Consider the following 21,669-nt stretch of genomic DNA (forward strand, 5'->3'; position numbering starts at 1 on the left):
TTATTTTTTCCATTGTTATGTTTTGTTCCCTGTGGGTGTTTTGAAACACAAATTCTTGATGTACAAGCGCCTTACAAAAGGCACAATGAATAAAATAAATCTCACCCCCACAAACGGCTGAAAGATGAAGGATGCCCCAGTGCTAAACAGCACATATTGGAAGCCAGATGAAACTGGAGTAGCAATGTTGTTTCCCCTCCCACTACCAAGCGCTTTCCCCACATATTCTATGACCGGAGTTTGTTTATATATTCATACAGGTCCTAGAATATATTGAAAAAACAGATTAGTTGGCGGGGGGGGCATTGTTTACCCAAATGAATTGACATAAAAGTGCATGATGCTGTCACTGGAGTTCAGCAACCAACCCCCTTCAGAGGGGCTCAGTTGTGCATTAGGTGGCAAGTTAGAGGATGCCCTACGCCGCCAGGTGTCACTGTTTTTTTACCCTGCAGAAAGGGTGTTCGGCAAGATTGTATGCAGTAACCTGTGGGAGACTGCACCAGCCTTGCCCTCTTGGCAATAGTGAACCCAACCTTTGGTATAGGCCTGTACTACACAAGTTGGTAGAGTGACTGAGCAGCCAGGCTTATCTCAAGAATGGTCAATGTGAGCTGTTGGTTTGCAACACAGAGTTTCACAGTCACAAGTATCCAAATACCACTTATACTCAAGGTTTCTTGATTAAATAATTATTTATTAATTGAAACAGTTGTTTGGATAAGCCTTCTTTAGAAGGGGGCAAGTAACAATCGCTATCCTGCCTGTACCATGTAACTAAGTTTATTGCAAGTAACAGCGCCTCAATGCCCCTGGGCTGCTTGCGCGCTATATAAATGTAAATAAATAAATAAATATGTAACACTTAAATATACTTCCAAAATGCACTCTGTTTCAATAAATCAGTAGATACCCTTTTGGAATGGCACACAAACACTTCCTACACCCTGAGGTAACTTCAATAACTAGGACAATGTGGACATTGATACAGCACTGGTACATTTAGAGCAAGACGGACTATGGTGTCAAAAAGGAAAAGGTTAGGGAGGGTAACAATGGTTAACAAGTTTCTCAAACAGGTAAGCACTTTTAAACCCCCCAATACAATGTAGATGAACCCTTGCCCAGCTATACAAGTAAAGAATGTGTGACTTTTTGGAGGGACAGTTAAAACACAAAGTCAGAGGTTAGAAGAGTCTCCACGGAGCCAGGACAAGCAATGTCACTTGAGCAAAGCCTAGGGGAGCTGAAGCACTTCTTGAAGGTAAATTAAAAGTATTGTACAAAGTTATAGAGAGTTTTGTAGAAAAAGAAATCACTGTCGGGCCACAAGCTGTGGGGTTTATGAGGGGCAAAGCTGCACGCAACTCTGCAAAGGGCAGCCAAGCAGGTCTCAACTGAGAGCAAGCAAGGCTACACAACAGTACCCCTTAGTTCACAGTACCTTAGGGTCTGAAGAAATTGGTTCCAGCTGGCTTCTGTTCCTGTTGTAGTCTGGCAGATCATGTTTTTCCTGGGCCTCAGTTGTGTGAAAAAGAGGGAGGACGTCTGGGGACTCCTGCACTGCGATTCGAAGGTCGGCGACAGAAATTGCCAAACTTCAGATAAGCGGCACTTCGCGGTTTCAGCTGCTCGCGAATAGGACCACTGCGGTTCTTGGCCACCTTTTAGGCTTTTCTTGCTTCTCGGGTCCAGCACTCTGTTGAGGTGGCTCAGGCTTGCTCAGCCTTGCTTCGAGGGAGTCCGGAGGATCTTCCTGTAGCTCGGTTCCGGCTTAAAAACGATGCACTCGATTCTGGTGTTGCTATCCACCGGTACTCAGTTCCTGCAGCAGCAATGGAAGTACAGCCAGCAGAGAGGGGTTCCAGTCGAGTTTGTCTTGGGGTCGATTGGTCCCACCAACCCAAGGGGAGAAGTCGTGCTTTGCAGGGCTTCTCTAGTCAAGGCGAATTCAGAGCTTCAGCACTGCAGCAGGGCTTCACCGGGCAAACCAACGGTCCAGGAGTTGCAGCAAGCTTCTCTTCCAGGTTCCTCTTTGGATTCCTTCGTCCAGTGGTCGACTCTGTCTTCCTTCAAAAAAGACCTCGCCTTTTATGCAGGTCTCTCCCATTCATTGGCAGCCTAGCTGTCACTCACACAGCAGGGTGGCTGTCCTCCAAGGACAGCCAGCTGGCCAATCACTGTGGGTGCATTCCTGTAACCAAGGAGACTAAGTACAGGGAGCTTCAGGCACCGCCCTCGCTTCCTGCCGGCCAGACACGCTGGAGCCAAAGGCGGGCTTCCCCAATGAATCCCACAAAAGACAAAACGAACAAAGAGACCAAACGTGGTTTGGCGCGCAGAGTAAATCTCAAGAAGGATCTTTCCAACAAGAAATTATGAAAAAAGAAGACCGGGCCATTTTGACAAAATGGGCACCCATGGGTGCAATACTGCAGCTGAGGATTCAGCCTGCAGTAAAAACACACAATGGTAGGAAAAAATAAACCACTGCCAACAGCCATTAATAGTAGAAAGGGTAACACCATTTTTTTACATGAGAAGATAGACAATGGGGATACTAGGTAACCCCTCCAGCACCCTATTGTAAGATAGCGTGTGCTGGGTCTATAAAGATACAAATATAAGTAAAGTCAATTTCACTTTACTGCTCTTGGAAACAGTGATTTAACCAAGCGAAGGTATTTAAACCCTGGGGAAAGCCAAGGGGCGACTAGCCCCCTGCCTCTACCAATAGATCTAACCAAAGATGACACCACACAGCAGACTTGTTTTCACGACGATACAAGATCGGTGGAGACAAGTAACCCTGAAGTACATGATAACGCATCAAAAGCTATTCCATCTAACACGCATCCACAGGCTCAACTAAACAAGCCTTGCTTTCAAACAATCCTAGATAAAACAAGATCGACACTAAATCCAGCCTCCCTCGATCCACAAACACCGACTACCTCAACTAACATCGAGAAATGCGCCAGACTACAAGATTGCCCCTCTGGGCACCTCGACACTGAAACTGAAAGAAATAAAGGAATCTTCGCGATCTTTAAGCAAAATACTAATCAGACCACGAGGACACATCCAAACCAAACTAGAAAGGAACCTCAAATTAAAAAAACAAAAAATCAACGCACCAAGAACACACGACGCGGAAACAACTCCAGAAAGTTCTTACGCAACATAAAAACAGTAAATGTAACTGTAAACCAGAACATAAAATCTGTGGATCTAACCCCGAATAACCCCTGTTGTAGTCTGGCAGATCATGTTTTTCCTGGGTCTCAGTTGTGTGAAAAAGAGGGAGGACGTCTGGGGACTCCTGCACTGCGATTCGAAGGTCGGCGACAGAAATTGCCAAACTTCAGATAAGCGGCACTTCGCGGTTTCAGCTGCTCGCGAATAGGACCACTGCAGTTCTTGGCCACCTTTTAGGCTTTTCTTGCTTCTCGGGTCCAGCACTCTGTTGAGGTGGCTCAGGCTTGCTCAGCCTTGCTTCGAGGGATCTTCCTGTAGCTCGGTTCCGGCTTAAAAACGATGCACTCGATTATGGTGTTGCTATCCACCGGTACTCAGTTCCTGCAGCAGCAATGGAAGTACAGCCAGCAGAGAGAGGGGTTCCAGTCGAGTTTGTCTGAGATGCACTCGAAAAGATCACAGAAAAGGAGGCAATAAGCGAGCACGCAAATCAAAAAAGCGAGGATTCTGACAAGGAAGCTGACCTATTGAACGAGTTGATAAATATGTCAACGTACGAGGACACTGACGAATTGGAGCCAATCGATCCTAAGACTTCATTTGGGTCACCTAGTTCAAACGACCTTTTACGAGACACAGCAAATAGGATCACTGAACAAAAATCAACACCTACATTGTTGCCCTCACAAGTTTCTACGTTACAAGGAACCTGTACAATGATCCCCAAGAATGTAAACATTGAAAAAGCCTCACCGGTGAAGGCCAGTCCTATCTTCCTCACTCTGACAGAAAGACGGGAAAGGCTGCTCAAGAAAAACGAGGATAGAGACTGTCAAAAGACAAAAAAATCTCAAAAGCCTGATAGAATCAGACCGCAAGAACGAAAATCGGGAGACTTATGACGACATTCGAAAGTTTGCACCAAACAAGTGCTATGGAAAAGGACCCTCGGCAACCAAAGCTCCCACAACAAAACAAGTGCCTGACGATTATAAAAGAATTATACCCCACCAAATTGAACAATTAGGCATCAAAGCACCCATACCCACCTACAAAATAAAGATTGAAAGACTAGAAAGTCAAGACGACGTGATCATGAATCGCAACAATGTTCTACGACTACTCCACTGTGTCCCGCATCTGAGAACGATACAATCGTACGACATCAAAACAGTGGAATTTCCACGAGAAGGTCAAAACGACCTCGTTATACTACATCTGAAATCAAAAATTATAACCAACAGTATCTTGGATGCTATACCTGAGCTGTTGTCGCTCGGATTTGACATTCTGGAACTAACCGACGAAGATACCCACAAAAGTAATTTCAATAAAATTACAGAACTACAGCCAGTCTCATCCTTTTGGAAGAAAAGTAACGAAGTGAAGAGTCCTGAGAAAATGCAAGAGGCTGGCCAACATAACAGAAATCAGTGCACCAATAATGTCTGCGGCCTGAGAAAAGTGGAACACGTCCAAAACGACTCGGTGGAACAAATCCAAATCACAGTCGCTGGCACCAAAGCTCTCAACAAGAAAAATGGCACAGGGGAACTAGAAACAACAAATATGATTCAACGGACAATTGGGGGTGGCTCGCAAAGGCCCTGAATAAAACAACTCAAAGCTAACGCCAACTAGAACACTCGCCCCTAACAACTAAGTTTGGATCCTGGAACACCAGAGGATTTGTGCACCTATTCCAAGAGAGTTGCTTCCCAGAGCTGGATGTCGTGTGCCTCCAAGAAACGTGGCTGGATAACTGCTCCATTGCTGGAGAATACGAGATCGCCTTTAATCCAGCCATCAAACAACTGATGGGTAGGCCCATGGCAGGCCTTATCACTATGATCAAAAAGAGATCTGGATATCAAATCCTCAACACTGAAAACGTGACTCCATATATTCAGGCAACGACAATTGCTCATAATTACGAAGAAAATAAGAAAATCCATATCCTGAACCTATACTGGAACCACAAGACTAAAAGTGGTAATGGATATATAGATCAAGTTACAACTATAATAGATGATTGGCTCGAAACAAACGTTGGTGCTGATATTGTGATCTGTGGAGACTTGAATCTGAATTGCCTAACAGTTAACAACGAATCGAATCCAAAAAATCCCAACAAAACACAACTCGCCAGTCAATGGGCGACAGAGATGGAGTTAAGAAATCTCATCCTGATGAATGGAAACTTAGCAGGAGACATACCAGCCCAACCTACCTGGTCCAGAGGCACCCAACGATCGACGCTTGACTACTTTTACGTCAGCGAGAAAATACATCAACATGCAACATCCCTCACGGTGCTCCCTATGACCAATAGTGATCATGACTTAGTCATCCTGACATGTACCACAGATGATGGACTCAAACCCACAACTTGGACATTCCCGGTAATGATCGAATCCAACAGGGTGAGACTGAAACTAAAGAAAACAGAGGTCAAAAACATACTAACCACATACGTAGACTATCAAAAGGAGACTGAATACATCCATCTCTTAGACGACTACAAAGAAAAACATCAAGGATCCAAAGCCCGTGGCTTTGTTGCTAGACACAAATTTGATCTAGAGTTGAGAAAAAGAAAGAGAGAACTAAGAGCGCAAATAAGAAATCTATCGAAAACGAACTTCAAAAGCTACTTAACTGCAAAAAGAAACTGTAAACAAAAGTACAAAAATTGGTTACGATCACACAAAGCAGTTATGATGCAGAACGACTCAGAACTAATAATGCAAAAACTGCAAAACAAAAACTCCTCTGCTTTCTGGAAGATAATAAACAACCCAGGAGCCCCACAAATGGCATTACTTACAAATGCAATTCCTGAAGCTGAATGGATACAACACTTCTCGAAGCTATATAGCAAAAGGACAACTGTAGCAGAGACACCACCACCTACTTTAGAAAAATGGAAGCTGGAATTCGACAAAAACGACATTGAGGAGATAAAAAAAGAGCTAGCTCCTCCAGAGCCCCAGGCCCGGATGGTCTAACAAACCACACAATCAAAGAAAACCCAGAGCTGTGGGCAGAGCTATGTCACATGATGTTCAAAAGAATAGCAGCTAACTGCAAGAGTCCAGACTCATGGAAAAGCGCAATAAACATTCCTATCTTCAAGAAAGGGAATTGATCTGATCCAACAAATTATCGACCCATTGCGCTGCTAGATGTGTTAGGCAAAGTGTACGCGACTTTCTTACAACAACAACTTGTAAAATGGGCAGCTGACTCAAAACATCTGGACCCACGTCAGACCGGCTTTGTCAAGGGTGTAGGCTGCTCCCTGAATCTTCTCTTAATCAACCTCCTTAAAATGGAAGCAATAAGAACAAGAACCCAAGTGCATCTCGCACTGATAGACTTCTCACATGCCTTCGACAGTATAGATAGAGAACTACTATGGGAGAAAATGAAGAAGTGGGAATGTCCAAAAGATCGGATAGCGGCCATCAAAGAGCTACACACTGGCACAAGCATCAAAATCCGTCTGGACCAAAAGGGCACCCTGTCCAAAGCGATAAACACCTATAGCGGGGTCAAACAGGGTTGCCCACTGGCTGCTATAATATTCAACCTATTCTTATCGGACATTGGAGATGCAATTGACAGCGTGCGCTCCTTCTCTCCAAAAATACACGGAGCCCCGTTAAGCTGGATGCTTTATGCCGACGACCTAATATTGCTAGACGTAACACCCATAGGCCTACAGCGAAAGATTGACGCAGTAGACCTCTACGTGAGAGCTAATGGCTTACAAATCAATAAAAAAAAGTGTGAGGTGTTAACATTGCAAAACTTGAAAACAACAAAGCACAAAAAACCTAAATGGCATTTGGGAATAGAGAGGCTAAACAACACAACAAACACAAGATACCTAGGCATGCAAATTAATTCGAGCCTGAACGACAGTCAATGGGAACAGATAGCCAAATCCAAATGTCGGCAATTTGCATGCCAAGCTAGCGTCTTACACAAGAAATACGGTAAATTTTCAATAAAACCGGTAAGGAACTTTTACTCCCAAAAGGTAGTGCCGGCCCTGATTTTTGGTGCTGAAAATGCCCTCGGATGCTCCGCGGATGTCTGGTCTACCTTAGAAAACATCTTCTGGGTAAGAGTTCTACAACTACCAAAGGGTACATCAACTGCTTGCATCAGATACGAGCTAAACCTAACATCAATTAATGCACGAGTCAGTTGGAATCTGCTGAGCCTCTTTAGAAAGATAACCACGAAGAAAGTGGCCCTACAATTCAAAATACTACAAAATCCCAGCAAAGGAAATCCCAACTGTCTGCTATCAATGTGGTATAAACGCTGCGAGGAAATTATGGCTTTTTATGACATCAACCTAAAAATCCTACACGACAATCCGAATGCTGCAAAAACTAAGGTCTGGCGATTAGATTGGATCGTGACTAGGAACTTAAGATCAGCCAACAACTGAATGAAGGAGGTGCCGAGCGAAGCAAGAAATCTAAACACCCTACAGCCTTATATCGCACTGTCCCCAGACAACGGCAGCAGAGCTTTGTTTCTACACTTCAGATTAAATGCATTTAAAACAAGAGAGTGGACTAGAGAGCAACGCAAAATAGAAGAACCCAATGCAGCCTGCAGATTCTGCAACAAGAAGGAAGAAACTCTAAAACATTTAACACTGGAATGCAAAAGCCTACACCGGGAGAGAACATTGACATTAGGGCCCCAATTAATGAAATTTCAAACGCCAAGTGCGGACGATTGGTGGCAAGCTCTGTTCGACAGTCGGGAAAAACACCTGCATTATGCGTTAATTCGCTTTTTGAGCCTGTTGAAAAAACTACTGACATAACACCTAAAACAAGGACAAAATTGAGAGAGTGAAGCAAAGGCGAAGGATCGAAAGCGACTTACAAACTCATGATGCTAAGGTGCCATCAGACGAGAGATACCCGAACACTCAAGGAGAGAAGAATGAACTAATTGTAGTGAAACATTCATCTCCTTTCTCTTTTTAAAGGCATTTTATGCCAATAAAAAAATAAAAAAAAAAATAAAAAAAATATCTGAAAGACTTCCCTGTGCCACTGCACTGAAGGTGCTGTGTGACACAATGTAAAATGATGATGTCTATGGAGTTTGTCAGACTCCAAAACCAAAATAAACACAGAGTTCAAATCACAGAAAAATACAAGGGAGAGTGGGAAAAAGGTCTCACTCGCTCCAGGATAAAAATTAAAAGTCCTAAAGTCCAGCAAAAAAAGCTGGGGGTCTCCGAAGTTAGAAGGCACTTGGCACATTTCTGAGAATTCTCCCCAACACTGGGCAAGTCTTCTCCCACGTACCTGCTTCCACCTCTCGGCCTTTACAGCTTAGACACCTCTACAAGCCCTTCTTCTAGAAGAGCGGGTCTGGGTTTGCTGGAGATGCCTTGCCTCCCTCCCACTCAGTATCCTAGAGTGCAACATTGCCGCTCACCCCCCTCTCCTGCCTTACCATCACACTGCTGCAGGATTTCCTCTGCTGTGCTGTCGTAGTGTGCAAGTGGATTACTAGCATTGCGATACTGCAAGAAGAGAGAGCACACATTCAGCAGAGTACAAACAGATCAAGACGGCACAATATGAGGATTAAGCGAGAGGAGCAGTTTCTACAAAGCAATGCATACCTGGTCCAAAATATGAGAATTGGGGATCTCATTTTTCAGCCTCCAGGCCACTCCCACATGAGACTCTGGGGAGTCATATCTAGCACTGGTGGGAGTCCTGACAATCTCAGCACCCAACGCTCTCAGCACATCCACCTGAAGCAAAGAGACGAGAGTATGTTACTGAACCTGTTGCAGAAGATGGCGCCTCCCACTGTCCAGCTTTCCACTAAAGATACCTACAGGGGAGGAAAAATAAGAGCAGGCTTAAATTCAGCAGTTTGCATTGTAAGCAAACATGGTGAAGGGGAGAGACTGAAACACTGTGAACTAACAGTTACATTTCACTGCCCGAGATTCATTCCATACTGGCCCATCAAGTCCTTCCACAGCACAAGGCATCTTTGGTGAGCTTTTATAAAACTGATACTCCTTTCTCACATGTCTAGATTACTTGATGTTGACATTATTTCCCACCCACCCGAAAGATCTTCAATACATGCAAACTTCACATCGTGGTGCCCCTTGGCATCTTTATTGAAATGTTCCACTCATTCCATCAACAATTCACCAGTCCACGTACTGAACCAACTAGAGAGAGGGTCCCCCTCTTACAAAGGCAAGATTCCACATCAGATTGGTTCACATCAAGCCTGCTAAGGGTCCAAGCCTGGTTGCCGTAACATGTATCATTTGCCTGTGATGTCGTAACCCAGAGTGCATTATCTACAAGAGGCTGAAGAAGGGAAGGACATTTGGGAGCCCTAGGAAAATCCAGGATGGCGAGACCCCTCTGTGGCGATACTAACTCTGCCTCTTTTCTAGGTCTGCTTCCATTAATAGGTCTCCCCAGTAAGGTGGGAATTGTAATGACAGAACCATCTTTGAAGCACTTGTTCCAAAAGGGACCACCCAATGAGTGGTCCTGTTCCCTGGAGGAAAATGACAACCCTTCTCAGGGGGATCAAAGAGAGCCTTGGCTAGACCCAACATGGTTGTTGTGGGTACACCCAGCCCAGACAGTTTAATTCACACAAAGGCCCTGCCATGAATGAGTAACTGTTCACAAAGCTGGCAAATTACATCAAATGATTGTGGCTGTATAATTGTGTAATCTCAGAAGCCACCACGAAAAATCTAGGTATGGTTTATATTTAGAAATTAACTATTAGAAATAGGCTTCTGGTGTACACGCATTTTAAACCAGAGGTACATAGTTAAAAAGCCACCTCAGTCTGTTGGAACCTTGTGTTCAGGAATACACATTTGACCTTTTACCCTGTCCTGCCGCCACTACAAGGCAGTTAAAGGGGATTTCAGTAGACACATGCATGCATTGTGCTTTTTGGCATGCATCATTATTAAAGGAAGGTCCGATTTGCAGATATCACTTTCAGACACAGAATCACCCATATCATTTTATCACTAAAAAGGTCAGGCTTCCCATCCTCACAGATGCACTCTGTCACAAAGTCCTACTTGTGTTATTAATCAACTGCACATATTGGGGACAGTTTCAACAATGTTACAGCTTTTCAATTATTTTTAGAAAAATACCAAATCGTACTAATGTGGACATCAAAGCATCCCTTTTATGTGTAAATCGGTTTAAAAAAGGAAGTCAGAGTCTTGGTGGGTTTGCAAAGAACTCTTTTATTCTGCATATAAAAAGTCCTTAAAATGTCAAAGGGACTGTGCTGATGAACGCCTTCCGATGGAGTTGAACTCTGAGGGCCTGGACAAAAAGGTGGCTGCTGCAGAGGTGCTGCAGTCTCAGAGAAACCTCCGAGAGTCTGCTCTCACAGCCTGTGTACGCAGAGGTGCTGCAGTCTCAGAGAAACCTCCGAGAGTCTGCTCTCACTGCCCGTGTACGAGGAGAGGTGCTGCAGTCTCAGAGAAACCTCCGAGAGTCTGCTCTCACTGCCCGTGTAGGCGGAGCTGCTAGAAACCTCTGAGAGTCTGTTCTCACTGCCTGGTGTTTACTGGAGGAGGAGCGGGCATTCAGAAGCCGCCTGTGTACGCGGAGCTGCTGCAGAGGTGCTGCAGTCTCAGAGAAACCTCTGAGAGTCTGCTCTCACTGCCTGTGTACGCAGAGCTGCTGCAGAGGTGCTGCAGTCTCAGAGAAACCTCTGAGAGTCTGCTCTCACTGCCTGGTGTTTACTGGAGGAGGAGCTGGCATTCAGAAGCCGCCTCTGTACGCGGTGCTGCAGTCTCGGAGAAACCTCTGAGAGTCTGCTCTCACTGCCTGTGTACGCAGAGCTGCTGCAGTCTCCAAGAAACCTCTGAGAGTCTGCTCTCACTGCCTGTGTACGCAGAGCTGCTGCAGTCTCGGAGAAACCTCTGAGAGTCTGCTCTCACTGCCTGTGTACGCGGAGCTGCTGCAGAGGTGCTGCAGTCTCAGAGAAACCCCTGAGAGCCTGCTCTCACTGCCTGTGTACGCGGAGCTGCTGCAGAGGTGCTGCAGTCTCAGAGAAACTGCTGAGAGTCTGCTCTCACTGCCTGGTGTTTACTGGAGGAGGAGCGGGCATTCAGAAGCCACCTGTGTACGCGGAGCTGCTGCAGAGCTGCTGCAGTCTCAGAGAAACTGCTGAGAGTCTGCTCTCACTGCCTGGTGTTTACTGGAGGAGGAGCTGGCATGCAGAAGCCGCCTGTGTACGCGGAGCTGCTGTAAAGGTGCTGCAGTCTCGGCAGTCTATGGCAGACATGGACGCATGGATCGGTGCAGATACTTCTCCAAGCACAGCCAAGAAAGAAGAAGGCCGGTGCCTGAGAAGTTTGAGAGTGCGACGTGAGGAAAGGGATTTCCTCTGACTTGTGAGTAGCATCGCGAAACTACAATTCCAACGCCAGGTGCCTTATTACAGCAAGTGACATTGCTAGACAAAATTGCCTCAGAGTCCTTTTACTCCAATAAGGTGCAGTATTCCTTGTCCTCCAAACAGTTACGGCCGTCCCTGAGGCTTCCTGTGCCCCCAGCACCCCTCATTGCGGCCGCACTAGCTGTAGGAGCTAGGCGGGCACCTGCATCATGCGCCCTCCATCCCCGGAGGCGCTTCCTCGCCCCACGTCCATCCTAGACGTTGCAGGAAAATCTAAAACTTTGCAAATCATTCCTGGAAAAGACATTACCCTGACGCTGGGGGGGGGGTGTTTGTGGTCCAACTTCTCCCCCCCACACCCCTCTTACCTGCACATGGCGAGCCTGATCTGCCTGTCGAAGGAGAGGTGGTGACGGCTGTCACAGGCCGGCAGTGGCCCGGGGGAGGGTTGGTAGGGGCCCCAGGTGCCATTGAGCCCGCAAACACCATCCTCTACATCATGGGGCAGGTGGGAATCGGGAGTGATACCGTGGTGGTTCCTGTGAAGACCTGGGCCGGAAACCCGGTGGGAGCTTTGTCTGGAGATGGCCAGGAGTGTCGGGGCCGATGTGGCCCCCTCAGCCAGGGACGACATGGCAGGGTCGAGGCAGAAGGTGGTGGGAGGAGCCCCCCCTCGTGCCGGTAGACCCAAAGAACAAACAGGAAGCAGATTGGCCAAATAATGTCTTGTTGATGGTGCCCATTCACGACCGAGACCATCCAGGACCAAACGTGCAAGAAGACAAGCGGCCCAAAACTACCCTCTGAAGAAGATGGGGTCAAAGACACCTGCGGGAAATCCACTGCCTCGACTACGATGTTAAACCTTAAAAGAGAATCCAGGCAAACGTGAAAACGTAAAGCAGGTAAAAACCATGTCAACGAAGATGTTCTTACCAAAACCCCTGTTTACCAACGCACTCAAAGACTTTTTCAACATCTAACGAAAAAGCAAGTTTGATATAACTGGGGAAATTTGTGACGCAGGAATTTTTTGAGGCAGTGCAGGAGCCCAAACAGCAAAGCTCTGCAAAGTTGCCGATACACAAAACTTAGATAATCCTAACATCAAACCAAGTTTACACAAGCCCCCATTACAATACAGAGAAGCCCCTCCACTGTTGACGACATATTGAAACCAGAGGAAATACCTAAGCAACACCCACAACACTAGAACCGACGTGGCAACAATAACACCAAAGGACAGAAGGGAACCAGAGCCCCTGATTTGCGGGTCCCCGCGCGCTAGGACATTATTCCAGATTACAGTCCAACTTCCCCATGTAAATCTTCCCGGGGACGGGTCTAACAGAACTCAAAGCCTAGACTCTGAAAAAGGCTGCTCTCCAAATAAACTGCCCACAATTGACCTGGCTAAATCAACAGAACCAGATACTTTCCTGCGGAGGGAAAACCGGGACGCCAGTACTTCAAAAGGAGCCACAGCGGCCTCACCACACAGGGAAAAAAACTCACAATCCGACGGCGGTGCCGGGATACAACAAACTGCAAGAAAATAGAAACAGCTTCCATGCGCAGCGAAATTCCATTTCCACGTCTCAGTGCTCACCACAAAAAACTAAAAGGTTGAGCGACCTGCCAATGAATTCTGCACAAGAAACCCCATCAAAAAACCCTGACCTCTTGACGATAATGTCTGCAGTAACAGTTGCATTAGCCCCTTTTGGCAAATTGTATGAGTCGTTAAACGATACCCTAAAAAACCATACAACATTCTCTGCAATGATGCATACCAAGCTTATATTTCTGGAAGGCTACATCACCGCCATTGAACTGAGATTCAAAGATAAGTCATTATTCCAATGGGCTGACATAAATAACGAAATGGAACACCTGAGGCTCTCTACATTGGGGCCCCAAAGAAAAACTGAGGTGGGAACACAAACCCCCCCCCCCCACCCCCAGAACAACAAATCCAGATACCATTAGAGTCAAAGAATCAAGGTACAAACAGACAAGATGATAAAAAGGGCAGCCTGGTGATAGACCTGTGCAGGGCCACTGTAAAGCCCCCTTACTCTCCGGTAAAAGACACCTCCAAAAATCTGCCAGGTCCATAGACCTCGAAAGCTTCAGCCCAACGAGAGACGAGCCAAACTGTACCCTTGAAGAACAATTGTGTTACCAGGGAGGATGCTACTTTGTCAAGGACAGACCGGGGACAATCGGTCATCACACTGACTGGGGAAAATGTTGATGCCAATAAATAATTCCCCATCTTTGAGCATCTGAAAAGCAAACCAAATAAATCAGGTGAAGAAAGGCAAATTACGCTATGCATAGCAGAAGCAGAGGAAACCAGATCGGTTGCCGGAAAAGACAACTTAAAGATCCCCCCCGGTCTTGGCTACGAGGAAACTACACACCTGTTTAGGGTTGCCGAAGTCTCCAGGCGAAACCAGAAAGCCGAGGAACCAGGAGACAAGCCAGGAAACCAGGGCCAAATCACAGAGAAAAGTAGAAGACTTCCTAGAAGATAAAGCAACGATGGCGATAAGTCAACATCTCTCGAGCAATCCAGTAACTCACAATCGAAACTCGGCACTGTTGATCAAACGGAGAGCCACACTGCACCTGAATCCGCAGAAGAGGGGAGCTCCCCCGACAGGATATTGGTGCGCTCAAGCAGGGCAAACAGCTTCTTAACCTTAGAAGAAAAGGTGTAAAAAAATTGACCTCAGACACAAACCGGGGCCAACTAAAATTTCCAATCGTCATACCAAGAATGGAGGATGCCATCGCTGGGCATAGAATAAACACGACTTTAACAACCTTCACCCAAAAATCGAGAACTCTGTCCAGAAGAAAAAGATTGACATCTATCACGCGAGCCTACCCTGTAAAATGAACTAGAAGAGCCAGATCAAGATCTACACTAAAAGATGATCATCGTAATAATACCACCTCCAAAAGTCACTGAGAAAGTGAAAAAAATCAAAAGACTGTAAAGCTGCAAGATAGTCGGGATAGGAGTGTTTCTGGATTGCGGACGTTCAAATTGGCTCAAACAAAGGTTTTAAACCTAATGCACTGCACCCGTACATTAAGGTTAGAAGACTTTGTATTAGTAGAGCCTTATCACCAGGGCTGCACAGCGAAATCTTACCTGCATATAAACTACCAGACCATGACATTTTCGATCTAAGACGCAACGGAAAAATGTTGAGCTCGGGCTTCGTCTTGCAGGAGGTGAGAGATACAACACACCATCCAGTTAACCCCAACCTGAAACCCAAAACCCATTACATATCAAGAGTAATTGACCAACGCAGAAAAAGAAATTGGGAGACTATGGAATCGTGCAACCTAACTTCTGAAAACTTGAACAAGAAACAGAATACACAAACCTGATACAGGGAAAGCAAACAGCAATGGGACCCCAGATACAAATTGGAAAAATTGCCAGTCCCAGAGGGGAAACCCAGACTTCTTCGAAAGTGGCACTCGTTAATGACAGACTTCCAAGTGGTCCATCGCTTAAATCTAACTTTACTGGCCCACACAACATTCAAACTACTTTTTCAAAACCGACGAAAAAGGTAGCAGCCCCAGCCCCATCAAACCAACTATGGGCCTGGATGCCAAAGGCCTTAACTTCACATCTGAAAAAATAGCAATCCGCCAACCCTCTTCGACAAGACAAGATCGCAGGCAACAACACCTTCTCAAGCCCAACCCACGGTGCTGAGGCTGGGATCTTGGAACACGAGAGGACGCGAACACCTTACAGTAACCGGAGATGGAGACCTGGGAGCCTTTGACATCCTATGCCTTCAGGAAACCTGGCTGACTGAAAAACCAACGTTAGATGGATACGCCCTAGAAATATCACCGGCCATGAAAGGGTCAAAAAGTCGACCATCTTCGGGTCTTATAACGGCCGCTTGTTCAGGGAGCAGAATTTATATCCAGGAGACCCTTGCAGCAAACTGCTCTATAATGGCAGTTCTAGTAAACTGGGTCCAGCCAACCAGGCACGAAAAAAATAAAGAACAGCCCGTGATTGTCATCATAAACACTTACTGGAATCCTCAAGCGATAAATACAAATTTTCTCTTGATGGTAGAAAACACACTTGATGAAGCCTACACCTACCATCAAGCCTCACATATAATAATATGTGGTCACTTAAATGCCACATGTATGCTAGAGGACCAGGTGAACAGAAAAAAAGTCACCGCCAGAAGTACGAGGCGCCCTCTGGTGCAACCTTATGGATTCCACAAACCTTTTTGATAACGGGAAACTATTCAACCAATTTCCTCGACCCCCAACCTGGGAAAGAGAGGGCTCCTCGGCCACCATTGACTATATCTTCGTATCAAGATCCATGCAACCATTGATTATTTCCTCAGAGGTGACCAAGACCACACACAGTGACCACAATCTCCTGCTGGTAAGGAACAAGTTACTTACCTGTAACTGTTGTTCTCCAGCATGGGTCTGGCATGGATTCACAAGCTCATGAATATTCCCCGTTGTCAGGCTGGGAATCGTCGGTAAATAAAAAAAATCAGTTTCAGTCTCGTTTCTGAACTGTCTTTCTCCTAACAACCAATCACTGGTCTCTGGGTCATACTGCCCCCAGCCAATGACCACCCTCTACCTAAGCACCTCCTCTGGCAGCCATGTTCAGATTTGGTAGCACATAAAGTAGCAGTAGGACCAAGGGAAGAGCCACAGAGGGGTATGCGGGAGGGTTTGCATGTGAATCCATGCCAGACCCATGCTGGACCCCTTCTCCAGCTTGGGGTCTGGCATGGATTCCCATGCTCATGAATAAAGAATACATAGCAGTACACACATGCACAACCACTGGACGTGGCAAGGCTCAACATTAAGCATCTCTTACATCCTCACCAGGCTCACCTTCAAGCAAACAGGTTGAGCAGCACTGGTTGGCCGACTCTGGACTCCTCCCTGGAATCCTGGTCGACGCAGTAGAATTTAGTGAAGGTGTGTGTCGACCTCCACGTAGCAGCCCTGCAGATGTCCAGCAGGGGCACACCACACAGGAATGCCGTAGTTGCAACGATCGCTCTGGTCGAATGGGCTCTTGGACAGCCAGGCTATGGTCGGATAGCCAACCGGTGACAATGGGTGATGCAACCTGACAGCCACCTGGAAATGGAAGCCTTGGAGAGGGCCTTCCCTTGGTTCACAGGGCCAAAGTTCACAAACAGCTGTGATGTCTTTCGAAAACACTTTGTGCAGTCCACGTAGAACTTCAGCGCACTAGCCACATCCAGCGCGTGCAAAGTCATCTCAGCCAGCGACGAAGGCGACGTGAAGAAAAGAGGCAACACCAAGAGCTCGTTGAGATGGAAGTCCAACGGCACGTTGGGCATGAAGGAGGGGGTGCGTCCGCAGCATCACCCTCATTTTGTGGAATGTCAAGTAAGGTGGTTTACACGAGAGGGCCTGAATCTCTACCACTCGTCTTGCGGAGGGGATGGCTATAAGAAACGTTTTCCACAATAAAAACTTCAGCGGGGCCGAATGCATAGGCCCGAACGGGGGACCCATGAGCCTAGTCAGCACCACATTGAGCTCCCACTCCGGGGCCAGAGCATTCACCGGCGGGAACAAACTGAAAAGTCCTTTTATGAATTCCTTGACCAGGCAGTGTGACCATAACAATGACAGCCACAGAGTTCTGGTGTTGCGGGAGATAGCCGCCAGATGAAGCTTGATGGAAGCATGGGCCAACCCTGCCTTGGCCAGCGACAGTAAATACAGCAGCACCTGCAGGGCCATAATCGGTAAAGGGTCGAGCTTCTGTGCCCAGCACCAGATGGCGAACCTCTTCCAGTTATGTCCGTAGCATTTCAGTGTAGACGAAGCCCTGGCCTTGGCAAGCACTTCCTTGCAGTCCGCTGCAAGATCGTATCCACCAAACTCTAGCGCTGCAGGAGCCAGGCCTGCAAGTTCTGCGACCCTGGTTTGTGGTGCAGAATCGCACCTCCTTCCCTGACGAGAAGATCTGCGTCCGCCAGAGGCCTAACTGGAGGGGACACTGACATGTCCAGAAGGTCCGGGTACCATATCTGTCACGATGCCCGCTCCTGGGGAGCCGGCTCAGGCCCTGCGTCCCCGAAAGCGGACATCAAGTCCCCGGGGAAGGTCCCAGCAACCCCTTATAGGGGCCCTTTGGACAGTGTCCTGGCGCCTATGGCGCCAGGCTCATAGAAAACGTCAGTCCTGGCGCCATAGGCGCCAGGCTCATTATGAAAGTGTTTGGGTGCACTTACCTGATGCAGACCATGCTGCAGAACCCCGGCCTCCTTGAGGCCTGAAAGGAACTACTTTACCTGTGGGACTCATTTACCACCCGGACGTGGTCGGGGAAGGATACATACCTGATTGGAGGAAGGACACATTCTAGGAACTTCTTCCAAGGCTATTTAAACCACACCCGATCAGCCACACGTGCTTTGCGTTGTTCTGCATCTAGCAGCTGGACGCTCACCGTGTCTGCTCCTGCATCTTGACTTCTGCCACACCTGCCAGCATCCTGAATCACCTGCAAAGGAAGGGAACAAGAGAACAGAAGAAGGAAAAGGCCTCACCTGCTAAATCTGCATCCCAGAGACATTTCGCCGACAATCCTGAAAAGGAAGATATTTATTTTTAAAAGCACATCGCATCGATCGCTGCAGCTCCGCATTCTACTCACCTTTACAGGGCGCCTCCATGTTTAGCAGCGACCATCCGGATTCGCAGTCGCGCCCCCGCGCCTAGGGAGAAAAAGACAAGAACAAAGGTGAGAGAAAGAAGGGAAAAGGGAAGCTAAAACTCCATGTCAAGACTTACCTGTTGGGTCATTCCCTTTTCATTTTGGGTCCGCGCCGCATCCAGGCATTTTCTGACCCCGGCCCCTAAGGGGAAAAAGACATCAGCATTAATGAGTGAATGAAAAGACATTACCAAAACACTCATTAAAGACTTACCTGATTTCCACAAGGATTTCACTGCTCACCTCGGGTCGGTGCCTGTTCCCCGGCATTCCGTACCCCGGCCCCTATGGGGAAAAAGACACTAGCATTAGAACATTAATGCATGGACACAAGGGGAACCACTTATAGAAAAAACTTACCTGGAAGCCAAGCAAGTTTGGTTCTCACCCATTCGAAAATCCAGTGACGTAACTGGATACCAACGCGCCCCTGCATCAGAAGCAGGATGGAGAGCTCGTCCTTCCAGACTCTAAGGTGAGACGCTACAGGGAAGCAGAGAAGGGTTTTGAGGAGGGTGCAAGGGGTAAGTGGGAGGCCGATTGCATTACCCCGCAGACAGTTAACCCCCTATTCTCACCTACAGAAGGATACTTCTGCGAGTCAGACAAGACAGATCTGGGGCCCGGTCCAGTCCGTCTTCCGAACCCTGCGCATCACCTTAGACGAGGTCACAGCAGCGCGAACCAGGCCAGCGCCCCCGTGGGAGTCAGGTGAGCGTTACAATATCTGCCTCAGCTATGCCGGTGCAACGAGGATCCTCCTGCACAGGCACCATCTGAGTTGATTGATTAGTCGCAGAAGCAACGACAACGGGGGAAACGCAAAGGAACATGCCGTCTCAGGGGAAGGAGAACGCACTTCCCATGCTCCCCGGCTGCTGGCAAACCTCCGGCACTTGGTGTTCGTTGCCGTTGCAAACAGATCTATCTGGGGATTGCCCCATCGTCGGAACAGCAGATCCACTTGGTCTCATCGAAACTCCCACTCGTGGCACGAGCACAGTTCCCTGCTGGGAGAGTCGGCCACAGTGTTCTTCACTCCTGCCAGATGAAATGGGACGAGGAACATCTCTTGGGCGACGGCCCATCGCCATAGGTCCTGCGCCTCCTAGGAGAGCGCTGGGGATATGGTACCTGGATGGAAGGAAGGATTGGAGGGCCAAAACACGTCCCTTGGCTCTAGAACGTTGATGTGCAATGACTTCTCCTCCGGTAGCCGCAGGCCTCTTGTGTGGAGACGACCAGTGTGCGCACCCCATCCCTCCAGGGATGCGTCCGTCATGACCGTCTCCTGATGAGGGGGGGGGGGGTCTGGAAATCCGCACCGCCGACAGATGCGTGCGGACACCCCACCACTGAATCACTCGACGGAAACTCTCGTCGAGGGTGATCTTGTCCTTGAAGCTTCCCGATACTTGGATCCAATGGGCATCGAGGAACTCCTGCAGTGGTCGCATCCGCAGCCGGCACAGGCGCACAAGGTAAATGCAAAACAACATCATGCCGAGAAGGGACTTGATGGACCTCACGCTTGCGATCTTCGGGGTCAACAGCTGTTGTACCGCTATTGGTCGCTATTATCTCCTCCAACGGAGATGCCAGACACAACACTGTGTTGAGCCGGGACCCCAGAAACAGAGTGTCCTGCAATGGCACCAAGCAGGACGTGGCAAAGTTTATCGAGAACCCCAGTTCCGTGAGTAGCCGGGCGGTGCCTGCCGTGTGCTCGACGGCAGTCTCCCTCAATTTCACTCGGATGAGCCAATCGTCCAGTTAGGGGTAGACTTGAATCGCTTGCAGGCGCACCCGCACCACCAGTGGCGCCAGACATTTGGTGAAAACCCTCTGTGCCAACTTCAATCCGAAGGGAAGGGCCTTGAATTGGTAATGCTGCCCTTGGGCCACGAAGTGCAGAAACTTGCGGTGTCCCTTGTGAATGGGGATGTGGAAATAGGCATCCTTCAGGTCCAGCAACAATAGGAAATCTCCTTCTTCCAGTTGGCCCAGCACGTACTGAAGGGTGACCATCCGAAACTTCTGGGACCTGATGTACTTGTTGAGGTGGCGGAGGTCTAATATGGGTCTCCAACCGATTGTCTGCTTTCTGGCGAGGAAGTACCGGGAGTACTCCTTCTTCAGCATGGCCCGTACCTCGAGCAGAAGGTGAGGGACGTGGTTTTCCTTCCTGGCCACTGGTGGAATGCGCAGGCACTTCCATTGAAATTACAGGGTGTGCCTGTGGGCTAGGGCGTAGTGCACCCAACGGTCGGTGGAGATGGACTTCCACACGCTGGTGAAGTTCGCCAGCCAGCCTCCCACCGGGGTGTGCAGGTGGGGGCCCAACGTCACGACCGGTTAAATCCTGCTTCGCCATGGGCCCGCCACCTTGGGGACCTTGGCGACGACGGCAGCCTCTGGACTTGCTGCAGCCCCTGTAGGCCTCTTGAGTCGAAGAGTGGGACGGGTGACAGTAGTAAAATGAGCCACCACCGAAGCCTTTGGAGTGTCCTTGGGCCTTCCCTCCAGAGGCCCAAAAGGACGGCCGTCATTGCTGGAGCGTGCCCAACGCCTTGGCCGTCTCGGGATCCGCCTTGATGTCCTGAAGCGACTCGTCCACGGTCTTGCCAAATAAGTTATCCCCGTAGAAGGGTATATCCAACACCCTCAACTGTATATCCTGGCGGAATCTAGTGGCCTTCAACCAACCCCGCCAACAAAGGCAAATGCTGTTGCCCATTTGATGGAAGCCCGTGTCGGCGATGTCCGTGGCCACCGTGATGGCATGGTCCGATACCACCTCGCCATCTCCAGCACTTCCGCTCTCTTGTCGTCGGGAAGGAAGTCCAGGAGGGGAGAGATCTTGAACCACAGCTCCCTGTCAGAACGGGCCGCGATGGCTAAGGCATTGGCCGCCTTGATCGTCGTTGCAGCTGACGAGATGACCCGCCAACCCATGGCATCCAGCTTCTGTCCCTCGCCGTCTGGGGTGGAGGGGGTTGAGGACTTTGAAGATCCGGAGGACTACTTTGCCACCGCCGAGACCACTGAGTCCGGGGACGGTTGGGATCTGAGACACTTGGGTGCAGAGTCCGGCACCATGTACTACTTCTAGTATCTGTCCCAAATATCGCTAGAGGGATAGAAAGTACGGTCTTCCTCTTGGCCTCCCGGTGCTGGTACAGGAAGCCATCCTTCTTCTCCTCGGGGGC

General features: G+C 48.3%; 1 protein-coding gene across 4 annotated transcripts in view; it reads right to left on the reverse strand.

Annotated features, from left to right (window-relative positions):
- Positions 1-21,669, reverse strand: part of LOC138525617 (cystathionine beta-synthase-like protein) — a 398,784-nt gene that overhangs the window by 219,820 nt on the left and 157,295 nt on the right. For all 4 annotated transcript variants that reach the window (XM_069635667.1, XM_069635666.1, XM_069635665.1 and 1 more), the window contains exons 6-7: positions 8,867-9,001; positions 8,695-8,764 (exon numbers count right to left, since the gene is read on the reverse strand). In XM_069635667.1, coding sequence (XP_069491768.1) covers positions 8,695-8,764; positions 8,867-9,001 — 205 coding nt within the window. The remainder of the gene's footprint in view (positions 1-8,694; positions 8,765-8,866; positions 9,002-21,669) is intronic.

The sequence above is a fragment of the Ambystoma mexicanum genome, chromosome 7p (assembly GCF_040938575.1).
Source record: "Ambystoma mexicanum isolate Mex_15411 chromosome 7p, UKY_AmexF1_1, whole genome shotgun sequence".
NCBI classification, from domain to species: domain Eukaryota; kingdom Metazoa; phylum Chordata; class Amphibia; order Caudata; family Ambystomatidae; genus Ambystoma; species Ambystoma mexicanum.